We start from the raw sequence: 24,786 nt of genomic DNA, 5'->3' as shown, positions 1-24,786 counted from the left end.
TTATCTCTACTGTTACAACTACCTACTGTGAGTGCCTGTAGTGATTCAAAATCTTCAGACTGCTCTGTTGTAAACAGCGGCCTGAGGAGGTAGCTCCCCAAGGATGCAGCCACTCAATAACAGTTGTGTCTGGCCTGCCTCTGAGCAGATCGGGGATAAAACTACTATAATATGTCGTCCCCTTGTAGTGTGTTTGCTATATCTATTACCCACCATCACAATAGTCACACAGAGTCAATGACTGCCACGAGTTACCCCGCCTAGCATATGAAGTAGATCAACAGGCTTATAATTACCTCGCATAGTTAGACCACCGTATTATCATTGGGCGAGAAAGCCTGACAGAGGCCCCGACTGAAGAAGCGGTCTTCGGGCGAGTCGCCCTCGGAGTCGCCGCTCAAATCATATAGCTAGCTAGCTTGCTACCCCTCAGAAAGATACGTACATACTGAAAACTACAACATACTACTACTTATTACCTAACTATATACTTATTACTACCTATACGTATACATTTCAAATCTTCTTACGTCTTAAACTTGGTCTTTAAACACAGGCAGATGTCTCGGCAGATGTATTGGCAGAAGTGTGTTCAGTGCGTCACGTGTTATTCAGTGCGTCACGTGTTATTCAGTGCGTCACGTGTTATTCAGTGCGTCAAGTGTATTCAGTGCGTCAAGTGTATTCAGTGCGTCAAGTGTATTCAGTGCGTCACGGTGTGACCTTGCGTGGAGCAAGGTCACACCGTGGCAGCCCTGTGACCATTGGAGCACTTGACCTTGCTATTTCGGAAGGACAAGTGTTGCCATCTCATTGATTTTTTTTTTTTTGAGTTTACAGTCTTTTTGTCCAGCACTTTTACCATCTGGTGCTGGGGGTGGTGGCAAGGGGTGCAGGCACCCCGGGGAAAAAAAAATTTTTTTTTAAATTCAGTGCGTCACGTGTGTGTCAAATCACTCATACTCATTTAAAGCACGAATATTATTATTATTATTATTAGCTATTAGTATTACTGTGCAGGAATCAATGACAGATTATAGCTAACGCACATGCAGGTGTTACACACAGGTGTTATGCATAGAAGTATCTAAGTTAATACAAAAATCACTACAGGTGGAGGTAAATTATTCCATAATTTAATTACAGAAGGAAAAAAATGAAAATTTATAAGAATCAAAGTTTGTAGAGAGATTAGGGCAGAACGAAGAGGTGGGGTCTATTAAAAAAAAATGTTATTGTTACTGAGCAGACAACGGAACGGAACGGAATGATGGACTAAACTACGGAACGGAATGATGAACTAAACTACGGAACGGAATGCTTCCTCAAATTGAAGCTAGCACTAGCAGCTTACCATTGCTGTACAAGTTATCGGTGACACTTCCAGCAGGTAATCAAACCATAGATAATATACGAATCAAAATGTTCGTATATTATCTATGATCAAACGTACCCCAAGAAAGATAAAGCGACTTTAAGGATCGATTGTGGGTTCTTGTTGGTTGTCATTAGTAACGCAGTACTAATTGTGGGAATCATAGCTGACTCAACGTGTTCATCTTCGAATGTATCAAGTAGGGAACTTAATGCATGCATGACTTGTTTTTACTATAGTAGCTATGTGAGTTTTTGCTTACTTTGACTTTAGAATGTACTGGCACCCAGCCCAGCCTTTCTAATCAGCATAAGTCAGTATGTAGCTTCACTACAAAAGAAACAAGTATGGTGACAAGGTGAATCAACTCAGTCTAAGCAGAATCTAAAGGAATTTTGTGCAGTGTGTGAGGAGCAAACATTCAGATACCTCAAGGAAACTATATTGTGTGAACATCAATGATTCAATAACAGAGTAGTGGACTAATGCCAGATATCTCAGTCTGAGTAGTGAGTTGAATCCAGGATGGGATCTATTTTACAGAATGAAATGCTTTCTGAGTCAAAGCTTGCAGCTTGGCTAGCCGCTATCATAATCATTGCTGAAATTGCATTTTATCAGTAGGATAATGGAATAGGATAATAATAGCTGTCTCATTCAGTAATTGTTCTACTACCTGATATTTCAAACAGGTCTCTTCAATTCATTTATTGCATGACCAAGGCAAGTTTTGTTACTGCAGTACAGTAGCGGATTGGATGTCATTTGTAATTGTTTCTGCTGATCTTGACAAGGTAAATAGTTTAGAAGACCACTCAATTTCTTCAGTTTCAGAGCATAATATCCACAACAGAGAAATTAACTAGACAGAGGCGGCGGAAGCGGGTAGGCAGGGTAAGCAAAAGCCTACCCAACTTTGCTGCTTAACACTCGGTTTAAGATGCACAACTAATTCCTTGGGTACGTACGCCTTGCACGGCCCCCAGGTATTTTGTGAGTTATTCAATATTGTACTGTTAGTGTAGCCAGTGTACCTGAGTGATTGAAACTGAACAAGTTGTAAAGCTAGTATAGCTATAAGACATAGCTAAGAAACGCTTACCTCAGTAGCCAGCTCAAATTTTCGAGACCAGCTAAATCAAAACCACGAGACCTCGTACGGTCTCGTGATCTGATATCTGCATTTGCCCAAATTGTTATACGTATCTTAATTTACTATAATATTATGAGTATATATATACAGCGTAGTGTAATTCTACTGGTTCTTATTCCACTGAGAAGACTCAATGCTCTGCTGGCTATGTTCACCATGTCCTTCAATTCACGTGAGTTGCACATCTCGTGCAGCACATGTTGCAAGACCTGCAGCGCTGACTAATTCTGCAGAAGATGTCCAGTTCAAACTAGCACAACACAATGCTACTAAGTTTGACCAGCACAACAAATCAAATAGCTAAAGAAAGTTGTCAACTTGAAACCCATGCCAGGGACTCTACACACCATTCCTCAAATTTGCTAAAGTAAGTTTTTGCATGCTCATGCAGCTAGCTAGCTGTGTTGTCATACAGTACATGTAAATATTATTATACATGAATTATAGGCATACTCCCAGATTCTCCATTTCAGCAGTCCAATTTTTTTTTTAATTTCCTGGGGAGGGAGCTCCCTCTGGTGTGAGCATGCTTTGCATGCTGATTCAGTTGGCTTCATACAATGACACCATCATCAGTACATGTGCTCAAATATTCCTCTCAGAGTTGCCTACCCAACTCAAAATTGCATCCTCCATCCCTGCTAGAAAGTTACCGGTGACAGGAAAAGGCTAGGTGGTCATGACTTTAGTAAACAGCATATTATATGGTTGATTGAGTGAGGTATCACTTTCAGAATGTTCAGATGACCAGTGATGAGATGCATGGATTCATCGAATTTTGTTGTGGTGGAGACATTAACTATCCAAAAGCAAACTGACGTATAATACTACTTCACTTTCTTTATATTTTCTCAATTTTGAGCCTGTATACAAATAATTAAAATTTTGTTAGTCAATAGAAATCCTAGAATAAGATGGGAGAGAAAATTTCTTTGCTTACCTATACTGTACAACTGCAAAGGAAAATGAAGAAAACATACAGACAAATCAATAAAATTAGTACAACTAAAATAAGGTGAATTACAGATTTAAATACATTATATGAAGTAGAGCCTTTAGATAATTATTGCTCCTTGTAGATGGAAAAAAAACAAAGACTGGTGAGATCTTGGTTAATTAACGACAGTGGTTGGAGATTCAAAGGGTGGTAACTTCTTGAATATGTTGCAAAGTGGAAGTACAAATCAAAATAAGATATCAATTTCATTGTGAAAAAAAATTGTATACATAAATAATCTAGCATTGCTGTATTCATTTGTCCTCCACTTAAATATGCTACAACAGTGTCGGTACATTGTCAGTCTACCTTGAGATCTCAATCGGATGGCTGCAGATTCGAGGCTACCTAGGTCCGGTCATGGATTTTTTTCTCCTTCCTGCAACTTTTCAAACACACCTTATGTAACTAATGTCTTTGTATCTAATGTCTTTGAGCAGGCTGTATAGGACCAAGTGTCCTACAGACCTTCAGCACTTGTGCTGTAAAGCTTTAATAAATTAAATCAACTCGAGTAGATCCAACACAGAGCAGCCCGCACTGTAACAAAATAATACATGTGATCCCACTGTAATTTCATGGACCATGCAGCTGGCTGGGAAAATAGACGAACAAGTTTAGCCTGTTTTGTATGAAGTGAAACATGTGAAATGTTACACTTAAGAAATCCTAGGATTCTAAGGTGGTATGTAATTAATGTGAGTGTTCCATTTCAGGTCTGACTAGATACATTGAAATTACACACACACGACACACACCTTGGTCCAAATCACATTTGCCTGGTGGCTATGGGCATGGTTTCACATGCATAGAAGGCTTATAATTGAGATTTGATTGATCTTGGAGTTCTGGAATTTAGCCTGATTCAAGGCTAGCAGTCACCCACTGGAGGTGCCACTGATAAATTGTAAGGGCAGTTTCAGCAATGGTAAGTTGCAAGCTTCAGTCTGAGAAAGCATTCCGTTCCGTGGTTTAGTCCATCGTTCCGTTCCGTAGAATAGACCCCACCGAACGAAGAGATACCGCAGTCCTCCAAGGAGTAGTCACTTCTGGACGGGCGTCTGGATTCAATGGAATGGACGAATGGAACGGTACTTTGGTAATTTCAATTGGTGGTCACCTCTTTATAAAGACCACCTTCTAACAAAGACCACCTCTTTATAAAGACCGTTTTAACTTAAATGTTTAAAATGCTGCTATCCCCATAGAATGGTCTTATGATCAGTTGTGCACCACATGCCTAGAAAATCAGAGTGATATCTGATTTGTAATACAGCAATATACCCCATGCAAAAACAGTTTGGCTGTATAAAGTAACGTCCCCATCAAACTAAAGGTAACTGACAACTAAAGGAGCTATTATTTGGGTGAGGCCAAGAAATACTGAAAAATAACTTGCTATAATTTATAAAAATTTGGTCCATCGTCATTCACTCGTACAGTCTTGCTGCATTCCTAATTAATTCCCTGTAACTCTAATTGGCTAGTAATTTATTATTATTAGCACTTTACAGTGACCAGCACTGAAGGTCTGACAGCAACATGTGCTGCAGCCTTAGGATTACCTAACCTAATTCAAGGACTTGGAACTAGCTGCCTTTTTTCTCCTCTACAACACCGGACTATTGAGAAAGGTACCAATTTACTAGCCAATTAGATTTACAGGGAATTAATCAGTGGCGTAGCCAAGGGTGGGCATGGGCGGGCATTTGCCCAACCATCACAGTTTCTTGCCCAACCATCACAAACTTTTGCCCAACCATCACAAGTAGCTAGTTTAAAATTCACGCGAGGATTCACAGCAGCCCACAAAACAACCCTTTTTAATACTGTAAAGTGTAAAAACGTCGAGGGGTCAGCAACGCAACCTGAATCTCGTACACCTTGAGCCTGAATCTTTGAATCTTATCACGAGATTTTCCGGAGATTTTCGATAATTTCCCGGATATTGATCACGTGATCTACGAAAAATTCGCGATTAGCTGTAGGTGTTACCTCGTGTCGTTGCACTGACTTGGCTAACGCAAGAGCTCACCTTTGTCTGTTGTTAACACTGGTACGTTGTGATAGCTGGCAATAGCTCATGTGTTGACTGTGTTGTACAATAGTTGGTTATTCGATCAGTGCTAGCTCGATGTCTGAAGCTGCAGTGGATTTGGCTCAGGACTTGGACAGATGCGAGGGCAGCTCGGAGCGAGGTGTGGAAGGCAGACTAAATGATGACAGGCACATAGAAAACAAACCACTTCGCGTATGGACGCGTATGGAGGACAAAACTTTGCTGTCAGTTAAATCGTGTTAAATCCACGTTTCATCAAGAGGTTTTGTCAAGCTAGGTTAAAAGCCTAATCCTTGAATAAAATCAACAGGCTTAATAGTGTTGAGACTAAATTGAGGACTGAATTGCATGCCATGTTGTGTTTTTTCAATAATACCTAGCTATCAGTCAAGCTAACAGTCAAGGTTGAAGTGCCAATTTCCTCATATTCATTCTTTGCAAGCAAGATTTACAGAAAATGACACCAATGCCCACAGGATCTACATCGTTGCAGATACTTTTGGTAAACCGTAATCATTGGGTAGTAGCATCAGCTAGTGGAAATGCTGATAGTGCTGATGTTATTCTATATGATTCTAAGTACTCTTTGCTCCATGAGCACACAACTAGATTATCATATTATCCAAGCTCCATCTCTTGATTTATTTAACAATTATATAAATTTGTAAATAAGTAGCTAACTACATATGTACGAATATACTCATGATTGTGTTTGTACATTAACAAATATATATATATACAAGATTACTGCTATCGCAACTTGTGTTTACCAAGAACAAGTATTTTACCATTGGAATTGCTAATGTTAACAAACAATCTGGAGACAATGATTGTGGACTGTTTGCAGCCGCTTATATTACCAGTATTGCCCATGGACAAGATCTATCATCAATTGTGTACAATCAAGGCTTGATGAGAGAACACTTACTTACTTGCCTTGAGACTAAAAGAATGGCCCTATTTCTGACTATCAGGGAGAGAAGAGTGCTTCAATCAAAGATTGTGAAAACAAGTGTATTCTAGTGTTACTGTAGGTCACCAAATGACAAGAAAAAGGAAATGGTGATGTGGCCAAATGACGTGTAAAGAATGGTTTCACTTTGAGTGCATAGGCACTGATAACAATATTGTACCAGGACAAAAATGGTTTTGTAAAAACTGTAAATGAAAAGTGAAATCCTTACAGTTAATATGTTATGTTAGTGTACACATGGCATGATTACTTGTCATGCATGATCTTGATGTCAGTGTATAGATGCATATAGTGCATAGTTTTATTCTGAATCTCAGTCCAACTTAGCCATCTCCATGGCATGTACTAAAAATGGTGAGGTATATTTATATACATGATACATCTGCTACAAGAAATATTACACTTGTATGATACGAGCAGCTACAACTGCAAATTGCCTAATGGCACTCTAGTCGCAGCCTATATATATATATATATATATATATATAAGCTGGACATTCGGTAGTTAAATTTTGGTACAAGGAATCATCACACTGAGTCAGTATGAAGAGCTAGCTAGCTACTGAGTCCATGCTGCTTGATCAGTGTTGTCCAAGTTACATAGCTACAATGCCAAACTTATTATATTCACTAACTGAAGAGAGAGAGAAAACCATCATTATTATATGAGACACAAACATTTACACTAACATTAAGGAATCCTCGGTCACATGCGACCACCAGACAGGGTTGGTTAAAAATGCATGGGTGGGCATGGCAAGGGAGTACAAAACATAAAGAAAGTATACATGCATGTACATTTAACTAACTAAAGAGTCAGTCTGGGGAGGCAGGAAACCACTCACGACAATCCCTAGCCATAAATATTCTTTGAGATGCTGTGATACACTTCAGCGAAGCAGAATCCAAAACTTCCGTTATAGAGCTGCTTTTGACACTAATATATCCTGGTGAACATATTTAGTCGCTAGAATGCCGACCTCTGAGCTTTGGCCGGGCTAAATTTGATTCAGTGAATCCTCGAATCTCGGGTGAACCTCACTGCCTGAATCTAGGGTGAATCTCACTGAATATAAACTGAATCTCGGGTGAATCTCACTGAATCTCGAGTGAATCCCACTGAATCTCGAGTGAATCCCACTGAATCTTGGGTGAATCCCACCGAATCTCAGCGAATCTGCATGAATCCCGGGGAATCTTAGTGAATCTCGACTGAATCCCTCGGAATCCCTGAATCTCCGGTGAATCCGTAAAGATTCTGAATCTCGTACGCGATTTCGCTGCGTTGCGGACCCCTCGAAAAACGTACCTCATTTGTTGAACCATGACTTCGAAGAAGCTAGGGTTGAGATAAATGGTGTATCACGTGATCCATTACTGGAATTTATTACCACAATCTATTGTTGATTCTCCCTCTGTCAATGATTTTAAAACACTGCTGGACAGACACTACAGTAATTGCTTATTTGATTTTGTATAGTAATTAGAATAGCTAAGTACATAATAATTATTAATTTTGTTTATGGATGTACAGGCATAAGCCTTTATCCTTAAAATACAAATACATTACGCGGAAAATCCCTTGGGAAATCCCTTCATGTAGTCGCACGTGCCAAGTTCTTTGGCGCGATTTAAATTCGAAATTTAAAATGGCCCGGAGTCGAAGCGTGGTACACTATACGCTATAGTCGTGGTACTGTACAAGGTACTGTATCTCTAAGTCACAGTGGGTGATAATCGTCAGTAGGATTCAGTGCGGATGGTGCTGGCAGCAAAACATTTCGTTTCAGTGGACTTGTCAAGTATATTTTTTTGATAAGGAAAGTACCGTATAGCCTAACTTACTGCTGATGAAAGAAAACGGGAAAACGTATTCTTCTAGATAACAATAATGGCATATGCAAATGGAGCTGGAAATGAAGAAAAGGTCAAGTCATTATAAAGTGTCACGTGCACAATTTTTCTAACCGAGTAGTGGTTTACACCAGATTCATGCAAACTGTACATTGGCTACTATAAGTCTGGGACGAAGCTTTCTTGGCATGCTGATATTTGTGACGAGACTCACTATAGTAGCGCCCCTGGCCTTCATTCGGGACCATGTGGCGTTTACTTGAAAAGAATTACATGGTGGCTGGTCTGTAAGCTACACTCCCAGTTGATTGTAGTAAATATGTGATGAACTGTTTATATTGTTTGTTTTCGTAGGTTCAGCAGTTTGATGTCACGTGATGCTCGGCTACGACTCGTCGGTGGATGCCTGCCCTACAAGTTTAATAGAATAGCATAGCTAGTAAATGTTGCATGCATGCAAGCAAGCAGCATTTGTTTACACTATAGCATAGGTAGCTAGGCCTTGCGTGCATACATTTTTTCATATTTTTCTTTGATAATGTCTCGTGTGAAAGTGAGCGTGTTTCTTGTGTGTGTAGTTAAGTTGATGTTATGCCCAACCATCAAATATTGGCTGGCTACGCCCCTGGAATTAATACAGTCAGACTGCACAAGTCAATGATAAAGGACCAAGATCATTGTAAATCAAGACACACGGTAGTGTGTCGTGCGGCCCAAGGAACCGGCGCGCCACACCCGTGAGTATATTGACAGGAAGAACCAAAACGTCATTTTCACACCTTTGTATCTCAGTGATCACTTATCCCGATTGGAACCAAATTTGCTACACAGTTGCCCGCCAGCAAGGGGAGTCTACATTCCAAATTTGAAGGAAATCGCTCCAACCATTTCCGAGATACGAACTGCCAAAATTTCGGGGGGTTTTTTTTCGCACACTTGCAAAAATTGCTATAACAAGCAAACGCATACTCCGATCGCCATGAAATTTGGCACACAGAAAGGAAGTCCAAAGGCGAATCCTAGCATCAAATTTGGTACAAATCCGATGAATGGTTCAGGAGTTATTACCGATTATTCAAGTAAAACAAGATCGATTTGTTGTCACGCCTACAGGGTAAACCGCTTCATGGAATGAGTTGAAAATTGCTATGTAGATGGAGTAACCATCGTAGGAGTGCCTTTTGGTGGTTTGAAAGGAATCGAGATAAAGACCACGGAGATATGACACAAAACCCAACCTGTGTCACAATTACGCGATCGATTTTTATGAATAAAAAAGTATTAGTTTTCACGCCTACTAGGAAAACCGCTTAGAGCAATGAGCTGAAAATCGGTGTATAGCTGGAATAGTATTCATAGAAAGTCCTTGCAGTAGTACAGAAGGATCGGATTACAAACCACTGAGTTATGATTCTAAAGCCAACTACGTGTAGCAAATGCGAGATCGAGATACTCTAATAGAACAGTCACCCTAATAGAGCATTCGGCTAATTTATTTACTTCATTATAGAATTTTATTACATCACAAGTTATTCTGTAGGGAGTTCAGCTGCAAACAGTTAATCTTATAGACAGTGCAGCAAGTCACCATGTGGAGAGTTAAGCAAATATATCACTATAGAGATTCAGAACATTACAAGTCACACTGAAGAAAGTTCAGCTATAAACAAGTCATGCACCCTGTAGAGAATTCAGCTACAATTAAGTCACTCTCTAGAGAATTCAGCTACACACAAGTCACTGTGGAGAGAGTTCAGCTACAAACAATTTACCCTGTAAAGAGATCAGCTACAAATAAAACACTTTGCAGAGTGTTCAGCTACAACAAATCAACCTTTAGAACGATCAGCAATGAACAAATCTACCTGTAGAGAGATAAGCTAGAAACAAATCACCCTGTAGAGAGTTCAGCTACAAAAAAATCACCCTGTAGAGACATCAGCTAGAAACTAGACACAATGTAAGGAGTTCAGCTACAAGCAATCACCCTGTAGAGAAAACAAATCAACCTGCAGAGAGATCAGCTACAAACAAATTACCTTATAGAGAGTTCAGCTACAAACAAATTACCCTGTAGAGAGATCAGCTAGAAACTAGACACAATGTAAGGAGTTCAGCTACAAGCAAATCACCCTGTAGAGAGTTCAGCTAAAACAAATCAACCTGCAGAGAGATCAGCTACACACAAATCAACTTGTAGAGAGATCAGCTACAAACAAATCACCTTATAGAGAGTTCAGCTAAAACAAATCAACCTGCAGAGAGATCAGCTACACACAAATCAACTTGTAGAGAGATGAGCTACAAACAAATCAACTTGTAGAGAGATCAGCTATAACAAAATCACCCTGTAGAGACATCAGCTAGAAACTAGACACAATGTAAGGAGTTCAGCTACAAGCAATCACCCTGTAGAGAAAACAAATCAACCTGCAGAGAGATCAGCTACAAACAAATCACCTTATAGAGAGTTCAGCTACAAAGAAAGCACTATGTAGAGAGTTTAGCTGCAAACAAATCACCCTGTAGATAGACCAGCTAGAAGAGGTCACCTTGTAGAGAGTTCAGCTACAAAGAAACCATCCTGTATATAGTTCAGCTACATTTCAAGTCACCCAGTAGAGAGATCAGCTGCAAAAAAATATCCTGTGGGGAATAATGGGCATGTAATAAATATATGTATATAATGTGTATAATTACTAATAAAATCAAAAATAATTGAAGCATTACAAATCTTCTTTAAGTTCTTTTCTTCTTCCTGTGGTAAAGAAAAAAACACATGGGTTAAAAAAGCCCCAAAGCCAGCCATAGGCAGGCTTTGCAGTATACAAATACAAAAAGAAGTGATATCTAATCAAAAACAGCCAAGCTGTAAAAAAAGGTGCGGCCCCCAAAAAACCATGGTGAAAAAAGATGTGAAATCCAAGGTGGCGGCCAAGAAATGGCTGTGATGGTAGGTTAATGGTTACATTTTAATAATGACAATTCAGGTGAATTTTGTGCCACTTGGTCTTGGCACCAAATTCGCCTGAATTGTCGTTATTAAAATTTAACCATTAACCTACCATCACAGCCATTTCTTGGCCGCCACCTTGGATTTCACATCTTTTTTCACCATGGCCTTTTTGGGGGCTGCACCTTTTTTTACAGCTTGGCTGTTTTTGATTAGATTATACTTAGTTGCCAGTATATATTGACATTCATTTCTAGATATTAGCTCCTTTAGTTGCCAGTTGCTTTTAGTTTCGTAGACACATTTTTCTTTGTATAGCCAAGCTGTTTTTTGTATGGGGTATATAGCTATTAGTCTATTACTGTATTGTATCATAAATCAGATATCACTGGCTTTTCTAGGGGACATAACATGTGGCACACAATTCATCAATAAGACTGTCTTATTGGGCTCTAAAACAACAATTCAGATATTAAAGTTAAACGGTCTTTGAAAGAGGTGGTCTTTGTTAGAAGGTGCATGGTCTTTTAAAGAGGTGACCACTAATTGAAATTACCTAAGTACCGTTCCATTCCATTCCACTATTCTATTCCATTCCACCATTCCATTCCACCATTCCATTCCACCATTCCATTCCACTGAATCCAGACACCCTTTCTGGACTGCCCTCGGGACTGTCTACGTTTATATAACACTGTCTGTTGAAACACTTGTGACCAGGATCAAGATTCTATCAAGCGATCAAGGGGCTTCTGTACAGTGAATCAAGCGATCAAGGCATCCGCAAAAGCAATCAAGCTTCTTTTTTAAGTGAAACCAAGGCGACATTTCGACGATCAAAATTTAATTACTAAAATGTGAGTGCTAAATTTTGACTGCTCCAGTCAAAAATAGCACCTCTATAGGTGCTACCTTAGCGCTTCAGTTTTGAACAGGAATTCCTTGCCATCTGATATTAAAGAACTTCATTCATTTAGGGATTTTCATGGCTGTGTGAAAAGCCATGCTTTGTCAACTATCTATGTTATTTGTGTACTTGTATGTGTGAGTGGTGTAATGTATGCTATTGTGTTTATCTTATATAATCATACCATTACAACTCATGCAATGTCTAATATAGGATCACAACCTATTGATTTGGGACCCATACTATCAGACTCAGATATCAATCTTAGAAAAGGTTCAGAGGCGTGCAGCTAGATGGGTTCTATCTGATTATAGTTATCACAGTAGTGTTAGTGCCATGCTGGAACAGCTCAACTGGTTACCCCTAGTGAAGAGAAGGAAGCAACAGAGGCTTAATTTGTTCTAGCAAATAATGCATGGAGGAATTGGCTTATCTTTACCAGAATACATTCATTTCACCACCAGACACACTAGACATCATCATCCGTTTCACTTGATTGTACCACCAACAAACACCACCACCTACATGACAAGCTACTTTCCAAGAACCATGCGGGAATGGAATTCACTGCCACCGCACATAATTGAACTGAACACTCTAGCTACATTTTCAAACTTGATTGAACAGCACTTATAATTTGTAATTGTTTGGGCTTAATCAGCTTTGCTGTCTGCCCTTTTCCCCAAAATTATAATAATAATAATAATAAATTTGTTGTGGGTGATCATATTCCTGCTCATTCTGGGTGTATAATATAGCGTTGCCAAACTTTCTGGCAAGTAGCTAGCTATGTAATAGCTATATATATATATATATACTTGCCAGTAATGTAATGTGAAGTACTACTTGAGTGCTCTCACCCATGTGACCATCACTCAACAAGAACTACGTACTATATAGCTCCAGCAAGTACTTACTTGGTATCTGCATGTGTGTCATGCTCTGTAGAGTTAATAATGAATAAATAAACAAATATAAATGCTGGTGAAATAACGAATGGCTGATTTATTAGTGATTCTAAGAACTCATCTAAGCTGCCAACTAACAGCAAGGGCAAGATGACATGCTTTCGTTCAGCTGGTAATTAAAGAGCAATGGAAGAATAATAGTTTCTTTGAAGCCTTGTTAAATAGCTATATCCCATGTATATTATATATATCACTACAGAGGTACATTTAGTTCTAGTATCTAACAGAGCATGTCTCATTTTCCTAGCTGTGATGTAGCCATCTGGACATAAAACATGTTTACAGGAGTCCCAACTTCCTGCCAAAGATAGTAGCAATTTCAAGAGAGGAGCTAGGAATGGGAATGGGAATGGGGAGCTTTAACCCGACATATACTGTTTAGTTTAGCAGCACACCGTAAATTTATGGCTCTCAAGGGCAGAATACACGATCATAGTTAGAAATCAAAGATGTTTTGATTGTAGTAATAATTATTTTGTCAGTGGATCCCACTAGCTATTGTGTTTATGCACAAACAATGCCAGGATGAGTTTACACAGTTTGCTTTTCCCCATAGCTAGTTGTACTTTCTTTGCTGCAGTTTGTATATAGTTGTTATAGTTAATTGTTTTGTAGTTTCACTATAACTACTGCATGTACTGTTATATACATGCATTGCTATTATAAAAACAACAACTAAAGAAAGGTTAGGTTATGCATTATATTACCCAAGATTAAAGCCCCCATATACCAATTAAATTTGGCGGTGAACTAAATTTGGCGAATTGGCAATTCGTCACTAAACCGCCAAATTTAAATTTCGTCAATATTTATTTTCAAACATTGGGTCAAGCAGTTGTTGAAGTAGGTTTTCGACAAACGTTCTACTGAAAGTGGTAAATTAGTGTTGTTCCACGCATGCCGAAATGGGTGTGGCTTACTGACTAGACTTAAACTCGTACTCGATTAGTGGGTGTAGCTCCACGAAAGCTTGCAGACATAAATGCGCAGCCATTGATAAATGGGGGAGTATGTCTACAGACAGCAAATAATCCTGAAAGTAGATGTGGCCATGAAAGAAATTGGAGCACAGATATTCGAGTACAGTAGTAGGACCAGAATATTCTAAAGTCATTCGCCAATTTTTCAGTGAGAGCATTTCGCCAAATTAAAATTTCGCCAACTGCAATTTTATAGCAAATCGCCAAATATTAGTTTCGCCAATATTTGTTGTCATACGGTATATCCACCCTATAACAAACTATAGCTATATATGTCTTTCTGACCACTTGATAGACTTCAGAAATACATGCACATGTATAAGTGCTAGATGTCATGATTGGCGGTCCCAATTGTGGTAAAATCTGACAGCATATTAGTTAGAGCAGTTGGTTAGTAGCCAACTCTATAGAAGGCATCTAAAAATCACATCACATCCAATTAATTTGTTAAGCATTATTGAAATTTCAGCTTGTCAAACAGTGGACAGACAATAAAGGTTTTTTGCTGCTATGATGAATCCAGAATACTGCATGGGACCACCATCTCAGTTTTTTACATGGAGATATATTTAGTGCCCCTAACTATATAGAGCCTTTACTTTGTTGAGATGGATTCCATGGTATTACCATCCAGAAATATTTTGCAAGCTCCTTTGAGAACTGAACCTTTAATATACAGTCACATGTACCATCATCTCCCTGATCTGTGTACATAATGAAAACATTATAATCAAAATTTCACATACACGTAATGTACATAAACAAACAAAATGATATTAATTTACAACAAAATAAAATAGACACAAGTCCACAATGAACACATTACAACAGCACACAATGGTTATTATAATAAAATATTTACATGTGACAGTTTTAAAAAGAAGCAAATCTGAAAATGGCATTCATCAATTTACAGGTAGATTATTATAACGCCCTCATGACACAGCAGCCGTCTGTTCAGTGACTGCATGTATTCTTAGCTTGGTGTTGAGGTCTCGAATTGAGTCTCTCTCTTGGATAATAGCATCTCTTAATTCACTATTATTAACCTGAAGTGATGGAGCAATAAGAACTGTACCACAATGATTCCAATAGTGTATGTACCTGTAGTTCTTTTCTTTGCCATTTCAAGGCTGCTACCTGCTTGGCTAGTTCAGCAACATCCACCTGGTAAAAGAGAATGTAGACACATGTACAATTACTTTGATAAATTAGCAGCTTACATCTTCAAAGAACTCATATTCATCCTCAACTGGAGGGACTCTTGATAACTCAGTCTAATAAGAGAGAATGATGTTCACAGCAATGTATAGTAGTATACAATGGCATGTCAATTTGAGACATTTTGTTTTCAAGGGAAATGGATGTAAAGACCTAAGCCATATTATGGACATTTTAACTACAGTCAATTACAACACAATAAAATATAAATACACAAAAAATCAGCCGATGTGTACAGGGAGAGAAAGAAAGTAAGCTAGCACAAAACACACATAAAAGGAGGCAAAACAAAAAAAGAGACTACAGCACTAAACAGTGGGAAGTACTAACCCATACAACATGTACATAAATTTTGCCCACTAGAGAACTACTTTTAACATACCATACACACAAATACAGTACCTACCTTGCACTGTTCTATCAGTTCAGCTTCTTTCTTGATTTCTCCCTTCAACAATTCATTAGCTTCCATCAATACCTATCAAGTAAATAATAAGAACAGCAAACACACAAGTTTCCCCTTACATCTTTTTCAGCCAATAGGGTGGTCTCCATATGTATGAGTGTATTAAGAAATCCTACAAAATGTAATTGGCTGTAACAAAACCATTCAGTATAGACAAGGGTGCATACACCTTACAAGTATTAGGAATTTTAAGTTCGATTAGGGATCATAGAAAAAAGTAGGGAAACAAGGGAGGTCGCCTACACCTAGATATACTAGTTGTAGGTGACCTCCCTTGTTTCCCCTACTTTTTTCTATGATCCCTAATCAAACTTAAAATTCTTAATTTTTCCTTATACTTGTTTGTTTACTATTTTGTAACATTATTATGACTGGTGAATCCGCACATACCATATCAAAAGAAAGGACATCACCAGACTTAATGTTTTTGTCTGAACACGCACCCCAGCTATTAATTACTGACTCGAAAGTGAAGTGGCCATTATGCTTTCAGCTATATATGTTCAGCCGTTACACAATGTTACAAACAAAGAACAGCAGAAGTGCCCCAGCAATCAATCCAGTCACCATGAAAAATACGGACAATTTGCACACCCCAACTATCAATTGCTGACTTGAAAGTGAAGTGGCCACTATGCTTCGCAGTCATCTATTTTCAGTCCGTTACCGTTACAAACAAAGAACAGTATTAGAAGCACCTCTGCAATCAACCCAGTCACCATGTAAAATACAACTGTTTACGGAAGCCATGCATCGTGCTACCGTGAATCGACACCTTGGGCTAAAACAAAGGAGGACAAAGGTAAGTCCATGATGCATGGATTGTATGTACTGTGGCATGCCAAAAGGCACATCTTGGGACAAAGCGACGTTGAACAGTGAAAAAAATCAAGCCTGTAGTCTTAGCCGTTATATTGAGTTACACTCGCCTGAAGGCATCAGTTAACTTCCATTGAATAAAATTATTTTAAAATTTTTGTAACAATCTATTGGGGTCGTACTGGAGGTACTTTTGGGCTTGGTTATATCTAACCAATATACTACCAAGGCTCCAGGATGGTGTTATGAAGCTGGTTTTGGGTGATATTTTTGGCCTATAAAACCTAAACTTCCTTGATCCCTAATATACAGTATACAGTACTACCATACTGTATGATACTGGACTATGCTACTAATAGTAGTCAATATTACAGTCATACAGTAGCTACTTGTTACACACCTTCAGGTTCACTAGTTACATCAAGGATAGCTGGTTGAGACTGAGATTTCATTGACTTCAGCTACAGAGAAATAATACATTTACATTGTGACATCAACACAATACACACGCACACACACACGGACAGTACTACACATTGTTCAATACACACCTTTCTTCTCAGATTAGTTATGGTTCGTTGCAGTTCCCATATTCTCTCCTCATTCTAAACACAAACAAATACATCTCTAACACAACTAAAGACCCATCAACCTTTCCATCATATACATATCACACAATAACATAACCAACACATGCCTCATTGAATTTGCCAGCCATCTGTCCATGTAGTTTCTGTAGTATGCTACCCAATCTCTCAATTTCTGCTACCACTTTCCTGCATAGCAAAAGACACACTTTACAGTATATCACAGAAAGACACAACAACTCAATATTAGTGACATTACTTTACAACTATTTAGAGAAGTGAAACCACTAAGGAACTTATTTTGATATTTTACATGGCCAGAAAAAGTACCACCCTCTATGATACACGCATGTATTAACAGCAACTTTACATACATACTGAAACTATGTATGTAAATGTATTACGTTACACTATTTTGATATTATCATTGTGTGACTATGTGGACTTTTGCTGAGACAGTCACATTTACTAACTCTGGTGTGTTGAAGGTGTCCAAGCTATTGGATGGCTCGTGAGTAGTTTCAATCACCACCTCCTCCTCTTGTGGACGCACATATCTGCAGCAATAGAATTGTGACATTTCATGAAGCCTTAATCCCATAGCAATGACAATTGTACAGAATAATGTTACAAAGCCTATTACAGTAATAATAATGACAGAAATAGCATCACATTAAGTATATAGCTTATCGTGTATGACTGGTATGTGATGATATTATGCAGGCCACTAACTTAGTGATTGTGACATCACTAAATATCTCCTTGACATTGTTCAACATGATGGCCAGTACTGCTGGAGATGTTTGTAGTGTGGGGCTGAGCACTATTATGATGTTTGGTATTCCCATCTTGTTAACAGATACCTAAGGAAAGATAATATTGACATATTATTGAATTTACGTACTATTGAAAGCTCTAACAAAGACCTTATACTATAGTAAAGTTAATCTATTCAATCAGCCTATGTGTGGTACTTCTCTCCTTAATAAAGGCAGTATTGGTCCCAGAGTGATATTTAATAGACTCTCCTTTAGGAAAAGAGTCTACATACCGTCTGTGTACTATAGATGGTCACTAAAGTAATTCATTTGGACCTTGCCAGCTCAAGTACTCACAGATACACTATACTTGCTAAATGTGTTGATAAATTATCCTGGTTCTAAGAGCTGTTACCATTGTATTGATGCCAGTTGCTTTGTATTAAATAACTAACGGTAGGAAACAGTGCAAATATTTCTCCCCATATTAATAGTGACAGTTGCACATGTAAGCACACCCAACAATACAACAGGTACTCACATGTTTCACAATGTGGCTCATGTGCACCATCAACCATCCTAACATTAGTCTATTGTGAGATGGCATGTCAGCCAGTACTTCTCTCATTGCTATGATCTGTTGTATACTGTTGGACTTTTCTATGGGATAGAGAACAAAATTTTAATAACAATTGTGTGTGTGTATGTGTGTGCGCGCGTGCGTACATGTAATGGTTTCACAGCATTGGTAGATTCTCAGTACATGGGTGTGTCATGTATCTAGTGTGTACGTGAGTGTAGTGTGTATAGTGCAGTAGTGCTGTGCATCATATAGCAACCATTGGTATGTGCACTTGTGTGACCCCTTGAACATTATATATGAGTACTAATAGCAATTTAAACCATCTCTATGGCAATGGCCATACCCATCTGTGAATATATGCATGTAGGTGCTTCAGTATAGTGTGTACCAATAAATGTACCAGTATATTGTAAACTGATAAAATTTGCATTATCACTGTTAGGCACCAGCCTATTATGCTTTTAATTTTGCCTATTATGCTATGTTGCAGTGCTCAAAATTTTTGCCTATTATGCTCATAATTTTGCTCAAAATTTTCTGCAGTTCCCATGTTTTGTTACTTTCCAATGGATAATGATAAACTTTAGCTTATGAACAACTGGTTAAATGTGAAAGTTAACACTCGTTGTGCATTAAGAATTTGGCTGCATTGTAAACTATAATAATAGTCACGTCAAATAACTATGCTCCACTGCGGCATCAACTGTACTGTCCACCTTTTTCAATGGCGTGCATTTTTGCTTACAGTATGACATAATTATTTTGCATATGCTAGCATAATGCTTGATGCTTTCAGGCACCTATTATGCTCAAAATTATTCCAGCATAATAGGCTGGTGCCTAATCACTGTGGATGCCATGGACTTATATTATATGTATCTGTCTGTCTGTATGTATGTCATGAAACTATACTAAACACACATGCACATGTAATTTATTCAATATCAAGCACAGGCCGGGATACTCACTGGTGATCATTTCAAATCTATCCTGTAGTCTACTAGTTAGTAGGGAGTCAGGTAACTCCCTGAGGTATTGCTTTAATAGACTGGCCACTACATTAGCATCAGCACTCTCCAAATCCACCTCTTCACCTACAGAAACACATTAATATACATCATGCATAATCCATTAGACTGCAGTACTTCAATATACATAATATTATGTCCACATATGCATAACATTTTATGAAGAAGGAAACCATACATATATTAAACGAATGAAAAACAACTTCACTCCACACAAGGTCTCTAATTATACTTCCGTCATTTTTATAATAAGTGAATTAGAAGACCATCGTGTGTCCTAATTAATCCAGTTACAAGACTAGTACAGACCTTGTATGGTGATGTACTGGGATAGAGTAGTGTACACACAACAAATTACTCCATGGAAGGTTTCCACTATCAATAGACTAATATCCATTGGGCTAGTATAGAGGGATCAATGGTATCACTAAATTGAGGAATTCAAGTACTAATTTGGGTTGAGATCAGCAGAACATATCAACTATCATTTCAGTTTGTGGTAGATAAGATATTTCAAGAATTGTTGTTTACATAGTATATTTATCGTAAGGATTTATGGTCAGTAAGCTCAGAATTCCACAAGATAAACAAACCAATTACTGGCCAACCATCATCACCTACTTGATAAAGACACACATAGCTTCATAACTGTGTTTAACCGAGCATAAAACCAAACACTTGAGCATTTAATGGTAATAACTTATGTGATTAAAAGCCGATACAAGCTCAAATGTTCTTGCATGATGCCACACATTCGTACATAATATAAATATTTGTTTACAACCACATTGTTACCTTCCTAGTTCAGTGGAGTCTACGAATACTTATATATTATGTATATTGAACACAACAGTTGAATGTAGCTATAACCACTATTCATATATAATGATATTATCATCAATCCATATAAATGATTAATCACCCGGGGATATTTTCAACAGAAATAATACTGACTTTTGAGAATAAACACTGGGTCTTAAATCAGAGTCAAAAAAAAGCCTAATGCAGACAATTCTGTACAGTGTCGTAAAGACAAAAATGATGAAATTAACAATGAAGTGATTCAAGTGGAGACTATTTATTAGCCTTTCTGGAATACATCCAGGAGAGTACAACTTGGAGGTATGCATTCTAAAGAATACGTGATTGCTAATCTTGTATATAACTGTCAATCTCATATAGTTGCCAGTCTTGTTCAGTGGCCGGTATAATAAGATGTTTAAAAAAGAAATAAATGTCCCTGCCATATGGCAATTGAAGACAAGATGCAATGCAGAATTATCTGTATTGCTAGTGTGCTGGACATTCAAACCTGCTGTATACTGTTCTTTACTAATAGCAGGCCATAGCCAAAATTCAGGCCATCAATATGCATTTGATAGTGGTCTCATTAATGAGGTCACCAAATACACTTTGGCTGTGTTCTGACCTATTTGACACTGTTATTTATAATGAGGTGGTCTTATTAATGAGGTCACGAAATACACTTTAGCTGTGTTCTTACCTATTTGACACTGTTATTTATAATGAGGTGGTCTTATTAATGAGGTCACGAAATACACTTGAAGTGACCTTATTAAAGGGGTGATAAATTATACCTCAGCACTGTTTGGGACCACTTGATGTAGCCACAATGATGGGTAGTCTTATTATAGAGGTCGCTATTATTTCAAATACTAAACTTTTATAATATTAATCCGACTAAAGCCAGGCTGAAGTACACACATGAGCTGGCCGAGTATTTCACTACAAGGTACAAAATGATACGTTTAAAAACACCAGGGTGCTAAAGCCTAATCTAAATTAAACACTGGAGTAGAGAGTCTGGATATACTGTGTGTTACGTGTGTGCTTCACTATTGCAAGTAAAAATTTTATTAATTATATGCAAGCACTTTTAAATTACTACCCTGTGCATGAAATAACACCACATGGGACAAATTATTATAGAAAAGGACATTGAAAAACTGCAGTACTGTACAACAAGAAATTTTGACAAAAGAAAAGGTTGATGAATCAGTTAATTTGTCAAACTTTTAGTTGTTAAATTTTAAGTTGTCAAACATTCACAAGCACCTGTAAAACTAGGTGTTAAGATTTCTTGCAACATTTTGATGAGTATGGATTTGTCAAATTTTTCCTTCGTCAAAATTTCCCATGTACATGTATACACACTTCAATTCTTATTATATAGTGTGTACACATTTGGTATTGAAAATAGAGAAATGAATACAATATCAAGCAACTGCTCTATGGAAGGCTCGCATCCTAGCAATACCTATTGTATTCATTGAAATATACCTTGAATGGTTTCATAGCAGCAGTAGATGAAACATTAAAATGAGATGTAAGGAATAGATGAGACAATGCACACTGTACTTTAGTCATCATTTTAAGTAGGTGGATTAACCGTTCTGTTTCTTCCCATAATTCAATAACCAAGGAACAGTAAACAACTTTGCTGCTTGAAGAAGGTAGTGGGTATTATATGCATAACTTGTGAGCTTTTATAAACAAGTTTTTAAATTTGGTAAACTAAAACTCACTGGGCTGTAACAAACAGTGCCACATGGATGTGTACCAAGCCAAATATTGATAACATCACTACACCACAATATTTACGTCTTTAGCACTAAACATATTGTTGCATGTCTTGTTTTCAACATTGTACTATCAACTAACCTGGCTAAGTAGTAAAATAACATACACTGGAGCCTGCATGAAAACTTTAGGACCAACCAAAAGTGCCTTGATCATCAACGTGTCCTGATTAAAGGGATAATTTGAGCCTACTACGTATGTAAGTGTCCAAATTACAGAGGTCTCCTCATTTTCTAGTATTCACTGTAGAGCTTTCCCTATTGAGAGTATGCATGTCTACAGCCATTTAAATATTTTATTCCAGCGGTGAATGTGCACATAGTTTAGTTGTAACATGTCACATACAACATGTACATCTCTGGCTTCCCACTTAACCAACAGCATACTGTTATTATTGTATGCGTGAATTAAAAACATACTGTAATATTATTAGGTAAATTCATACATGCTTTCATCTCTACTACCTCTTAAATTTACTGGTAACAAGAATGCAAATGCTCAAGTGCCGTGTACAGGCTGCAGGTTACTATGCTACAAAACCTTTCAACAGATAGGTTGTAAATTTGCTATATTTGCTTTTGTCTGTAAATGAATATCCTGCTAACTAAAATTCTGTTGGCACACACCAAAAGTATATACAGACAAGTACACACTACAGCACATGCATGCACAAATGCACACACTACACCACACATACACACACCTCTATCATAGGCAGCCTTGATTTCATCAATTTTAGACTTCATTCCAGACAATCGGTAGATACCCTCTTGCTCTAGCCCTACATCAACAACAAGAAGGGTGAAGTGTAGCTACAAACAAGCCTATCACCACAAAGCCACACTAAACAGACCAGGAGGGAGCCAATAAAGCTACAGTTGTAAGCCAAACAGCCAACATCATGTTACAAAATATACCCTAGCATCACTGGATGGCTGCTATATAATTGTGTTTAGTTCCAAAACAAAGAAGCCGGGGACATACTAAACTATGCGTAACATACAGCACAGGATGTGTGTACATTGGAACACTTCATAATAATGTCTTCATTATGGAGGCAAAGGTTAATAATGAAAATTTTTTAAGTTATAAAGAAAATTTGGATTTTTCAGAGGTCAAACTATATTGGTAGAGGTCTCAGAGGGTCTTTTACAACAATGTTGCTATATGTACATATTGATTCATTCTGAGGGTGGTTTCATAAAGGTTTTAGTATATACACCGTACATGTGCATGTACAATTACGTACCTCGATCTTCAAGGATATTGATGCATTCTCTAAAAACTGTAGGAAGTTCAATACCATCTGCAGCTAGTTTGCTCCGCTGTACAGCAGTCAACAAACTAACTCCAAACACAATATTGTCTTCTATAGGAGCAAGACAAGCAATGTTGGTAAGATAACAAGGTTATTTATTATTTACCACCTCTGACAAATTACAAATCAAATCACCTGCTAAAGCTTAATTGATATACAGATTTATAGATACAATGTTTACTATGTGATGTACTAAGCTAAACCAACAGAGACAATCAATGTACGCTAGTGTAAAGCTTCAGGTACCTCCTTGTGCTGGTACACGTAAAATTAAAAGAGCTGTAATTACACTACCATATATACCAGGGCTTCAATGATAGTTGGGAAAGAGATTACATGTGCCTGTGCACCTTGTTTCTGGCAGGGTTGTGCTATAAGATCTGCCCATAGATACTATACCTATGGTCTTCCCCATATAGGGAATACAGGGCTGCTACTTAGAATTGTAGATTGCATTATTTAGGGCAAGCATAAATAGACATCCATTATTGAAAAAAATTCCATCAAGCTCTACAAAGTGTGTGCACTTGTATACGAGACTTGTCATTGTATGTCATTTCAGTTGTTGTATGTTATTTCAGAACTAACAGGAGGTCTAATCGTATGACACTACACACAGGTGTTGAAGCCTGGTTTGTAAATAATACGTAAAACTTGGCATACCTTTAGGCTTGCTTTTCTTGTTGCCTTTCGTAGATTTCTTCAACTTGAATCCACCTCCTTTATGCTCTGCTTTAGCTTTGCTTTTAGGCTTGTCTTGTTTTAAAAGTTTCTTCAATTTTTTACTCTGTTGCTTAGGGCTGTCCGACTTGGAACTTCATAAAACAAAAGTAAAATGTTGTAACTTTGTGTTTGTGGAGGAGAAATACACGTACTACATGTTATAAATCATACGTACTCAAGAGCATTGCTCAGACTTTCCATTAAATCTTCTTGGTCGGCGAAAGAGCTGTATCCTGCCTTCATGTTGCGGTTCTTAACTTCGCCAGACTGAAGAATTTCATTGTCCGAGTCGGAAAAACTGTCATCGTACTGTTCGTAATCCGAATACTGCGACATAGCGGACTCCCTTCGACCTGTAAACTCTACACCACTTTCGCTACAATCTCAAATCCTAACGCTCACAGAAAGCATTATGAGAAATAGCGCGCTACAGCATTTTATTATTTTCAAGGCGCTTGATAGG

General features: G+C 37.9%; 1 protein-coding gene across 1 annotated transcript; it reads right to left on the bottom strand.

The window, feature by feature from the left end:
* Positions 1-14,924: 14,924 nt before the first annotated feature.
* LOC136250906 (ralA-binding protein 1-like) lies at positions 14,925-24,756 on the bottom strand. The gene is made up of 16 exons (XM_066043247.1): positions 24,499-24,756; positions 24,264-24,415; positions 23,532-23,651; positions 22,986-23,063; positions 19,622-19,747; positions 18,612-18,730; positions 18,045-18,175; positions 17,786-17,869; positions 17,423-17,501; positions 17,277-17,330; positions 17,126-17,186; positions 15,966-16,018; positions 15,847-15,918; positions 15,443-15,496; positions 15,324-15,386; positions 14,925-15,268 (listed from the first exon to the last, which is right to left on the bottom strand). Exons 1-16 carry the CDS (start codon positions 24,657-24,659, stop codon positions 15,155-15,157), a joined length of 1,521 nt encoding a protein of 506 aa, XP_065899319.1. The 5' UTR covers positions 24,660-24,756; the 3' UTR covers positions 14,925-15,154.
* Positions 24,757-24,786: the final 30 nt, after the last annotated feature.

The sequence above is a fragment of the Dysidea avara genome, chromosome 3 (genome assembly GCF_963678975.1).
Source record: "Dysidea avara chromosome 3, odDysAvar1.4, whole genome shotgun sequence".
NCBI classification, from domain to species: Eukaryota; Metazoa; Porifera; class Demospongiae; order Dictyoceratida; family Dysideidae; genus Dysidea; species Dysidea avara.
Note: the sequence above shows the minus strand (reverse complement) of the source record. Positions and strands in the feature narration are given on the sequence as shown.